At 35.8% G+C, this 11,024-nt stretch overlaps 2 protein-coding genes across 2 annotated transcripts; one reads left to right on the top strand and one right to left on the bottom strand.

The window, feature by feature from the left end:
• The first annotated feature begins 2,708 nt into the window (after positions 1–2,708).
• On the top strand, positions 2,709–5,254 carry LOC129947277 (integrin-linked protein kinase). Its single transcript, XM_056057788.1, has 6 exons — positions 2,709–2,990; positions 3,335–3,500; positions 3,563–3,964; positions 4,037–4,174; positions 4,236–4,403; positions 4,523–5,254. The coding sequence occupies exons 1-6, from the start codon at positions 2,902–2,904 to the stop codon at positions 4,898–4,900; spliced, it is 1,341 nt and encodes a 446-aa protein (XP_055913763.1). The 5' UTR covers positions 2,709–2,901; the 3' UTR covers positions 4,901–5,254.
• A 2,449-nt stretch (positions 5,255–7,703) lies between these two features.
• Positions 7,704–8,582, bottom strand: LOC129947556 (uncharacterized). Its single transcript, XM_056058158.1, has 2 exons — positions 8,252–8,582; positions 7,704–8,185 (listed from the first exon to the last, which is right to left on the bottom strand). The coding sequence occupies exons 1-2, from the start codon at positions 8,380–8,382 to the stop codon at positions 7,948–7,950; spliced, it is 369 nt and encodes a 122-aa protein (XP_055914133.1). The 5' UTR covers positions 8,383–8,582; the 3' UTR covers positions 7,704–7,947.
• Positions 8,583–11,024: the final 2,442 nt, after the last annotated feature.

Here is an 11,024-nt window from a genome sequence, read left to right as displayed (position 1 = left end):
AAAAGTTTCTCCATGTTTCCACTTAACCTACAAAAGGGTTATAAGCTTTTCACAATAAGCCCAAAACCCGGTTTTTGCGAAATTAAAGTTTTGGCCGAAAACCTACATCAAAAACTCAAGTTTTATATAAAACCTCTAGAAAACCAGTAGCAATTCAAAGTTGAACTAAACAAACAAACCTTTCGAAACATTCAGCGATCAAATTAATGTAAACAAAACAGCTGATGGCTGCAGTCAAAACAAATACATATCTCATTTTGAAATAAGTTTTGGTCGTTGTAAGTAATATTATTTAAACAATTTCATTACAAAATAAGAATTATTGCGTGAAAATTTTCCAACGTCGAGAATAAAAGCCCCGGTGACTATATGCGGCACTGGCGGTTCTTTTTTATGATCCTCTAGAGTTTCAAACGCTTTTTGTTAAACGAGAAATCGGAAGTCACTATGGCTACTGACTTGCTCATAGTTCGTAATGACACTACCAAGGAATGCGTCTTCGAACTTGTGGCCACAAATATGCGCGACGCTTTCACTTACTACCTGGAGAAAGACTTTCCGGTAACTCCATTCAATCACAAGGGTTCGGGAGCTATAATAAAGGCGATAAGTTTATTTGTGGAGAAGAATAAGTATGAAAGAAAATCTCTCGTGGAGGATAAGTTGCAACGTCCTAGCAAAATTTACTCCAAAACATTCCACAATGTCGGAATCGTTGTTCCAGTGAATAAAATTCCAATAGTGGGCTATTGCCCTTTGATGGACAACGATGCCAACATCAAGAAAATCGTCAGTGCTTTGGACAAGCCAGGCGAGTCCTCAAAGGAAAATGCCAAAGAAATAGTTATGGGAAATTGCAGCCCATCATAACAGCTTCAGTGATCGCACTGGATGAGTGTGATTTTGGTACGAATCTGGAACTAGGAATTGACCTCTTCTGCTGCGGCAGTAAAGACCTACACGAAATCATTCAGAATCTTCTCAGCCCCGCTCGGACGGCCACAATACAAGTACAATTGGCCAACAAAAGCAATAGTCATAAGCTCAGTATTTTGGATTGAAGTTGTTGTGAAAGAAAAAGAAAATGTTTTAAATAAATTGAATTTTTATTTGTTGATTCTATGACATATTTTCTAGACAATTAGCTTCTCCTTAGTGAATTGTTCGGACCAGTTGGAGTGAACAAAGAGGATAGCTGCAGCCAAACGAGCTTGTAGTTCTTGTTGGTCTATGTCGTGAGCCCATTTCACCCGTCCTCTGAACTTAAGTTGAAATTCTTCTTTGACAGCACAGGAAAAAATTATCGCCTTAAGGGTGTCAACGACAAAGACAAATTTTTAGGACTTAGAAAAATATTTGCACTTCAAGAATTTTCAAAAAATTTAATCTTGAGAGAATACATACCATATAGAACAACTTCACTGGAAGTACTTGAATATTTTTATTTTAGGAGCATCCAAGACGGTGGGTGGTGTTTTTTTATATGCTCGTATGGAAACGTTTGTTAAAACACTCAATGACGGGATCCCATTCGTTCTTTTATAGCTCGTATAGATTGTCTTCCTGAAAATCAACTTGATAAGTACCTACATTCGGCTTAAGTTTGTATATTGCATTTCCAGATCCTTTAGTTCATTGCAGAGTATATCGAAAAGTTCTGTGGCTCATTCTCAAATGTATTTTTCATCAATACAAAATTTGACAGCCGGTGTTAATCAAATTTAAGTGTCAAATGAAAACGCGTAAATGTTCGGTGTGAACGATTTTCTGATTTTCTTTTTGCCGAAAACCCGGTTTTTCGTTAGGTGTGAAAAGGCTATTAGTAGCGTTAAGGAATAGATGACAGCAACGCAAAAATAGCTACTAGCAGTCCATGTCTAGTAGGTCAATGAATCCTGTCATACCTTCCTTTTTACAAGGAAATTCATTGATTTCTCTTAAAAAAGGTTTTGGGGCGACTTTCCATTACAAAAGCACGAATTTCTTTCTGATTTTTTTGTTTACAGTTAAGTAGGGGTCTCAATAGAACAAGTTTTAAATATTTAGGCGAGATAACAACTTGAAGTCTTAGAAAAAAATATTTTCTTTTTTGGACTTAACCGTACTTTTAAACAGCTAGGTATGTATGTATGCAACCCCCTGCTTGGGACCATTATTCGATTTGGGGTGGGTGCGAGTTTGGGTATGTGCAAAGTATTCTGCGCATTTCAGCACTTAAATCCCCAACAAAAAAAGCAAGTATTGCTATACAATGAACAAAAAACAGGAAAGAAATGTCAAAATCAACCATTTTTGGGTGTTATGTATGTACAAAATTGAACTTTGAAAATTTATTTAAAATAGAAATAAATGTCTCCTGCTCTAAAATTGCTGTAGTTATTATTTATTTCCACATATCTATCAAATAAAACAAACCGCGAGTCGAAATTCGTGCTGCGGTAGTGAAAAGTTGAGCCGAAAGGTTTTTTAACTTCCCATAGGAAGATATTTAATATTAAAATGAATCCCTTGTTGTAAAACCCAATACTGGAACATTCCAATTTTTAAATCGAGTACATTTATAATAGTGTATATTCACCCTTAGCAAAATATGTTCGAACAATTCCAGACCCAAACCAAAATGTTCATGTCAGCCAACTTAAAGACAAAAAATACGCAAAATTCATCTCTCTGACATTTCTATACATTTTGACATTTGCGATTTTATTTTTTTGTAAGTAGAACAAATTTTTTCCATTCAAGTTCACAGCAACTGTGTTAAATTTCTTTAATTTTAACCACAATCAAATGCACCTTCAATAAAAGTCCAACAATAGACAAAAAAGTGATTTTGAATTTTAATTAATTTGATATTTTTTTAAGCGATAAACTTCCGAAACAAACGAATTAATTAAAACAACAATGGAAGACATATTCCACTGGTGTCGTGAAGGAAATTCAATTCAAGTGCGATTATGGCTCGATGATACGGAACATGATATGAATCAAGGGTAATATTTAAATAGAGATTTTCAATATCTTTCTAAAATTCTTTTGAAAATCTAAAGAAAATACCCTTTTTGTGAGGAAAAAGTTAAATTTGTGGATAGCCAAAGAGGAAACTCCACCCCAAGTTTTTTTGAGTTGGGTTCCGTCATCGTTTATTTTGAAGAAGAATGGGGGCATTATTATGATTTTTTCTTTTTTGGAAGAATGTGTAGGTGCTAGAAAGAGATCAGTAGATCAATAAGGCCATGTGGGACTTATTTTTGTTTACATTGAATATTGTTCACATCAAAGGGAATTTTGAAAATACAAATAAAAAGTTATTTACAAATAAAATATCTTGTTTCAGCGATGATCACGGATTTAGCCCTTTGCACTGGTGCGCCAAGGAGGGACATGTCAAGCTGGTCGAGATGCTCCTACAGCGTGGTGCCCGTGTCAATGCCACTAATATGGGTGACGACATCCCACTGCACTTGGCTGCCGCTCATGGCCATCGAGATATTGTTCAATTGGTAAGATGGAATTTGCATTGATATTAGAGTTTCGAAGAAATTGTAGCTATTCTGTTTTGTAGCTCCTTCGTGAACGATCCGATGTCAACGCGACCAACGAACATGGGAACTCTCCCCTGCACTATACCTGCTTCTGGGGATACGACATGATTTGCGAAGATCTTATCCATCACGGTGCACTTGTGTCGATAGCCAATAAAGACGGTGACACTCCATTGGACAAGGCCAAATTGAATCTCTCCAAGCGTCTGCAGGAGCTTGCCGAAAAGAATGGTCAAGAACTAAAGAAGATCAGTTTCAAAGACCAATCGTGGTTGGGTCTGAAGACTCGTTCCCGGGATGCCACTTTGTCGCGATTCAAGGGCATTAATATTGGGGATTTGGATTTGCATAGCAAATTAGCGATAACACCATCGGGTGAGACATGGAGGGGTAGATGGCAAAGGAATGACGTCATAGCTAAAGTGAGTAACCTTTTCATCCGGATTGAATTTAAATTTTAACTTTTTTTTGTGGTTGTGATTCATTTCTTTTAGATTCTGACTGTACGACAATTGACGTCACGTATATCTCGAGATTTTAACGAAGAATTTCCCAAGTTGCGAATTTTCTCTCATCCAAATATCTTGCCAATTATTGGAGCAACCAATTCGAATTTAATTGTCATTAGTCAAGTAAGGATTTTTACTTTAACATTGAGTTAAAAGGTATTGAAATGATTTTTCAACATTTTAGTATATGCCTCGTGGTTCTTTGTATCAATTGCTCCATGGAGCAGCAGGAGTTGTTGTTGATACTTCGCAAGCTGTTCGTTTCGCTTTGGATATTGCTAGAGGAATGGCATTTTTGCATTCGTTGGAACGCATCATACCAACCTATCATCTTAACAGTCATCATGTTATGGTAAGTACTTAATGCCCTAATGCTAAGAGCTCTAAGTAAACTTCCTTAGTTCCTTACAAGGAACCTGAACGTGAATCCTGAGTCGTGGTAAAATGTTTTAATTTTTTGTGTATTTTTAGATTGATGAAGATTTAACAGCTCGCATCAACATGGGTGATGCTAAATTCTCTTTCCAAGAGAAAGGACGTGTCTATCAGCCGGCCTGGATGTCTCCTGAGGCCTTGCAACGCAAGCCAAGTGACCGCAATTGGGAAGCTTGTGATATGTGGAGTTTTGCCGTTTGTGTTTGGGAATTGGCTACACGTGAGATTCCATTTGCTGATCTATCGCCAATGGAATGCGGCATGAAGATCGCCCTAGAAGGACTTCGTGTTAAAATTCCTCCGGGAACATCATCACATCTATCCAAGTTGATAACAATTTGTATGAATGAAGATCCTGGTCGTAGACCGAAATTCGATATGATTGTTCCAATTTTGGATAAAATGAAACGTTAAAAATTTTGCTTGAAGGATGTTTTCTTAATAATTTTCTATTCGTGTTCTTTTTGTGTTCTTAACTCATTAACAAAGAATTTGTTTGTCATGTTATACTCACTCATACACCAAACACGCACACACACACAAACATACAGACCTAACAATTATTGTTTTTGTAAAGAAGTGCCTAATATTATAATAATTGACTTGATATATATTTAACAACTAATGCAGGTGCCTGCCCAATTTTCTCTCTCTCTTTTAAAAAATCGTGTCTCCGAAGAATGGCGAATTTATAATCTCTGCCAATAATGTCATTCGTGCCTTATGTGCCTAAATCTAGTTTTTAAGAATTTGTTTGTTTGTTTTTTTTTTTAGAAAAAAATGTAGAATAACATTATTTAGTATATTTGCGTTCAATTTAAGTTTAAACAGAAAATTGATTTCGACTATTTTTGTACAACAATATTTACTACCATTTAAATATTCGCACAAAAAAAAACAAAAACAGCCAATTTATTTAATCTATTATTTTATGTATTTTGTATTACATTTTGTTATAACATTGTTGTTAAAATTTTTACAATTAATATTTCCGGAATAAATATTTGAAGAGTGGTTGATTTTTTAATTGACCGTTTGAGGTGCTTATTAAGTTTTATGCGTATAGTAAATATATTTATATACATATTATATAAATTCTTTGAAATTTTTTAAATAATCTACAACTTGTATTACTTTAGTATGTGTATTTGTATACTGTAATATTTTAACCAAAAAAAACAAGAATTAATGAATGAAAAAAATATTAATAATAAATAACTCTTATTTATAAAAATATATACATACAATATATTTTTAAACTAAGCCCCCAAATACTTTTGGTTTTATTTCTAAAAGATTAGATTATAGGATCTTATTTGAAATCAGCAAATTATCCATAGGATGTTGTTGTCTCATGTAAATAAGTTACGTTTTTAATTGTTTTATGGAAGAACAATTTTAATTCTTTATTGGAAGTAATACATATTTTTTTTGGATCTTCTACCAATCGACCTTTTTATTAAATACATAGTTTCCTGCAGCGCTATTAGGCTGAAGGAATCAAATAGCTGGTTGTCAAAACCTTATGGTCACAGCAACATTACGAAATTGATTCCCTCAGATATTATCTCGGTAGACACTGACTACTGCACTCCTACTTTGAACCTTAGTAAGGGTTTTAAGGTAATTTTCCCATCGAGAGAAGATTGGGAGGATGACATCGAGTCGATAGGTTTCGACACAACCATCTTTACTGACGGCTCAAAGATGGAGTGCGTAGTTGGTTCTGGGATCTTTTCTGAGTGCCTAAATGTAGCCAAATCCTTTAGGCTTCCTGACTTTACTAGCTTAAGATACTTAAATAACCCCAAACCAAAACCGAAATGCGGCTATCTTAAAGACAGTCAGGCAGCTGTCAAAGCCATTAACTCGGCCATATCCTCATCTAAATTGGTCCAGCAATGTCGCGATGAGCTTGCGAACCTGAATTTTAACCTCGGTGTCACCCTGATCTGGGTTCCGGGCCATAGTGGTATTGTGTGAAATGAACGGGCTGACGAGCTTGCGGAAATGGTTAACATTCCTCTTGGTGCTATGAAGGGTAAAATCTTTTCTATCTACAAAACTGAATCAAACCGAAGGTGGAGCAATTTACCCAACTGCATTATATCTAGGAAGATATGGGCCACCTATAACAAAACCCGTACAAACGATCTTCTATGCAAGCCAAGGCAAGACATAGCCAGGATTGTTGCGGTTTGTACCGGACATTGGCCTATAGGAGTTCATGCAGAGATGTTGGGTATCTCTTACAACACCTTTTGCCGTAGCTGTAGTGACCAAAGAGGAAGTGAAACCATAATCCATTTCCTCTGCAAATGTCCTGCTTTGGCAAACACCAATGAAATGCTTTGGAAAAGCATTCTTTCAAGAACTTGATGAGCTATCTGAGACAAAGATTAGAGACCTAATCTTTTTTCTCAATGCGACAAAATGGGTCTTACATAATCGCTATATGAATCTATCCCTTTCAATCAAAGGTCAAACGAGTTTTTGGTATCAAAACGGCGCACTACAGCGCTAATTGGATCTCAGGCTAGGTTGCCTTGAAATCACCATTTCTACCTACCTAATACATATTTTTTCAAAAATCAATAAGATTTTGAAAAATAAATGAATGGCTTTAATGTTTTTAGGGAATTATTTTTGGAAAAATACAAACAAATATGACCTCCGATTCGGCGGGAAGAAAATAGTTAAAGCTTGCTTTGAAAATAAAGCTAATAAATGTTTTCAAAAAATTAAAACCTTTTCAAAATTCACTCAAAAAAAGCTTGAAAAAGTACTCCTGCGGGTCCTGCCAACGGGCAATGTGACACTTATTAAGGAGGATCATTCTCTATACTTTAATACGAGCATTAAGGGAATAAAATTATAAAGTCAAAATGTCGGTCAAAAAGTCCTCTCTCATTAAAGGAAAACAACATTAACGGACGATTAGTAAGGTGAAAATCAAAAATAATCTATCCCAAATACTCACTTTTTCAAAATAAAAGTCCTTGTTTCTGGGGCCTGATTATGAGGTTCGCGGCGAATCGTTTTGGTAGCGAGTTTGCCATGTTTCAATTATTGTTTTCGCTTTCGCCTTCTTCGTTTTGAATTCGACCAATTAACGAATTCGATGGAGAGTTTGAAATGTCATAATGTTGTAATGTCATAATGTTTGTTGGCGAGTTGAATCCGATAGCTTTTTTTTGGCGGATTCACAGGCGAAAGAGTGTTTTTTATTATTCAGTGTTCGATTTCGTGGATTATTTCTTTGTTTTAATTTAAAAATGTGAGTTAGCTTTATTTTAATTTTCTTATAATTTATCCACAATAAAATATAAAATTTTAAAATTCATTCAAGGAACGATAAAAACAAGCAAACAAATTGACGTCAATTTTTGGCTCTCGTCGACATTATGAAAAAAAAATAAGGGCATTGCAACGGAGAGCACTCGTCGGTCCTGAATATCGGGCTAAAACAAATGAACTGTGGGACAATTGTTCAAAAGTTTTAAATATGGTTGTGCCATTCCAAGCAATACGTCTTGTCCAACTCCTTTTTGGTACGATCCCTCAGCAAGAAATCTCATAGTAGCGGCAAGCTTTAAAATTGAAGGAATGCCGTTGCTGTTCTGATCCTTGAATTCCTCACTGATCTCTTGCAAAATGAAGACAAAAGCTTCTTTCAAAAGTCGAAATAGTTTGATAAATCTATTAAGACGAAGTGTGTTAATTAATTGATTAATTTGATTTCAACTAAAAGGAAACAATACTTACTCAGTTGAAGGGAGATCCAGAGGAGAAGATTTGCTCCTTAGTAGTCTCCTGGACACCCGTAATCTTGAGGATTCCTGGGATTCCTCAAATTCCTCACTTTCAGAATAAATATACACCATAATTGATTCCATTTTTTAATTTTAATATTGTTTATTAGATAAATCACCGCAAATTTCACAAATTCAATCAAAACAAAACAAAATTTGTGCAAAGCTGTCAAACCAAAAGTGTCAAATCACTGGAATATAGAGAGAAAAAGTCAAACCAAAGTTTCAAATCACTGGAATATAGGCAGAACTACTTTCGCTTCGCCGCGAGTTCGTTAATAAGGAAATACGAAGCGATTCGAATTTGAAAGGTCGAATTGAAAACGATCCGCTGACCTCATAATCAGGCCCCTAATTCTCAAACGAACTGTTGCGCCACCCAATTTATTTATTTTATTTATAAAGCATTCCACATTCGTGAGGTGCTGCTAAAGAAAGAATCTCTGTATTTGGCAATACGTCCGAAATTGGACTCTAGGGTAAACTGATGGGCATTCCTAGCAGTACGGGTATTACGGTTGAATTGGTCAAGGGAAGGAATGCAACTGGCTATTTCAATAGAGCATTGTTTATAAAAGTAACGATAAAACAAAGACAGGCATAAAACTTTGCTTCGGTGTTCAAGAGAAGCGAATGTCTCGCTAAGAGAACAATCTCCAATCATTTTTAGAGCTCTTTTTTCAATTCTATCCAGAAGACTCAAGTACGTTATTGAATCACCAGTCCAAATATGAGAGTTGTACTCAAGTTTTGGATGAATAAAAGCTTTGTAAATAATAGCTAGAAGGGGTAAACAACTTCCTGCATCGTCAGAGAAAACCTAAACACTTAGCAGCTTTTTTGGCGATGTCAGATATGTGATCACTCCACAACAAGTGGTTTGTGATGCACATACCTAGGACTGTTAGTTGTTCAATCTTCTCGAAGCAAGAACCACCCATGGATAGTGGGATAGGAGGAGGGTACGCTTTTGTGACAGTATACAGCATTGAGTTTTCGAAGCATTAAATTCTACACGGTTTTTGAATCCCCATTGAACAATGAGCTTATCATACGCTGCCGTTGATAGTCCACATCCGAAGAACAATGATGAGAATCCAAAAACGAATATGAAAAGCAGAGCGTATTGTCATCAGCGAAATAATGTAGTGGGTAAGAAGTTTCAGCAAAAGATCATTTATGAATATAAGGAAGAGAGTTGGAGACAAAACGTAGCCCTGGGGCACACCAGCGTTTTTATTGTGGATATCAGATTTGAACCCGTCCAATACTACATGAATTGAAGGGTCCGAAAGGGTAATTTCTAACCAAGCAAAGAAGAGATTCGTCGATACCAGAAATACGCATTTTCGATAAGAGAGCTTGATGCCAAACTCTATCAAAGGCCTTTGAAATATCAAGTGCAATAGTCTTACTTTCTCAAAAACGATGTAAAGATTTGTTCCAATGTTCGGTGAGGTAAACCATGAGATCACCAGTGGACCTCTTTGCAACGAAAGCCATTAAAAAGCTTCCGTTCTTCAAGATATTTCTTAAGCTGAAAATTGATCAGGACGTAGTGCAATTGGACGAAAGTTAGAGGGGTAGAAGAAAACAAATTGCTCAGCACTTTCCAAGCTGGTTTCGTACTGGTCTTTCAACTGTGGATCAAATCTTCGCACTCTCCAATATAGAAAAACGTTTCATCGATAACAAACAAAAACTGTATGCCTTTTTCATCGATTTTAGGGCAGCATTTGATACTATCAACCGGAACTCACTAATTTATAAATTATCAAATTTTTGTATACCGACGAAATTTTTAAGACTCTGTAAACTTCTCCTCACAAACATTTGCGCTACTGTGTCAAATGGGAGTTTCATATCCAGCTTCTTTAACACTGATTGCGGTGTGCCCCAAGGTTGCCCCTAAAGCCCGATTATGTTCGCCCTTTTCATTGACGATGTCTCCCGTGATTTTCCTGGGGGTGTTAGGTTTGGAAATATACTTATTAAAGTACTACTTTATGCGGACGACTTTGTCGGACAACCCCACCACATTACAATTACAAATTAATAGACTTAAAAACTTTTTTAATAAATGGGCCCTGAATATAAACACCTCAAAATCAAAAATTATGATTTTTCAAAGCATCCGTCGAAGGAGAAACCCGCTAGAAGCATGGTCATTGGATCGTGAACCTATAGAGGTGGTTAGCCAATTTAAGTATTTAGGTGTTCTATTTTGTAGCAATCTAGATTTCAGGCCCCATGTTAAGGAAAAATGCTTATCGGCAAAAACTTATATGGAACAAAATCTTCTGCAATAAGTACATAGACATCTCAGCTAAATTTAGAGTTTTTGAAGCTACTGTAAACTCATGCTTATGCTATGCAAGTCAAGTTTTTGGCTACCTAGATCTTGAAGAATTTGAGATAGTGCAACGCTTCTTTTTTAAACGAGTATTTAAACTTTCAAACTATACACCAACTTACGCTGTACATGTGGAATCAGAGATCCCTCCGATTTTTCTAAAAAATCTTAAATTTAATGCCGCTTACATAATAAAAGTAATGCAAAGGTCAAATGAAAATCTTCATAAGCAAATGATGGATTTCACATTCCGAAGGAATTTATCGCCGTTTAAAGAATGGTATGAAATAGCAAATGCACACGGATTTAATCTAAACATTGGTACAACTTCTCTTTGGTTGATGATTCATTGTATCTCAAGTTCTTGAAGAGG

The sequence above is a fragment of the Eupeodes corollae genome, chromosome 2 (assembly GCF_945859685.1).
Source record: "Eupeodes corollae chromosome 2, idEupCoro1.1, whole genome shotgun sequence".
NCBI lineage: Eukaryota > Metazoa > Arthropoda > Insecta > Diptera > Syrphidae > Eupeodes > Eupeodes corollae.
The sequence above is the reverse complement of the archived record's forward strand: the minus strand, read 5'-3'. Positions and strand labels throughout refer to the sequence as shown.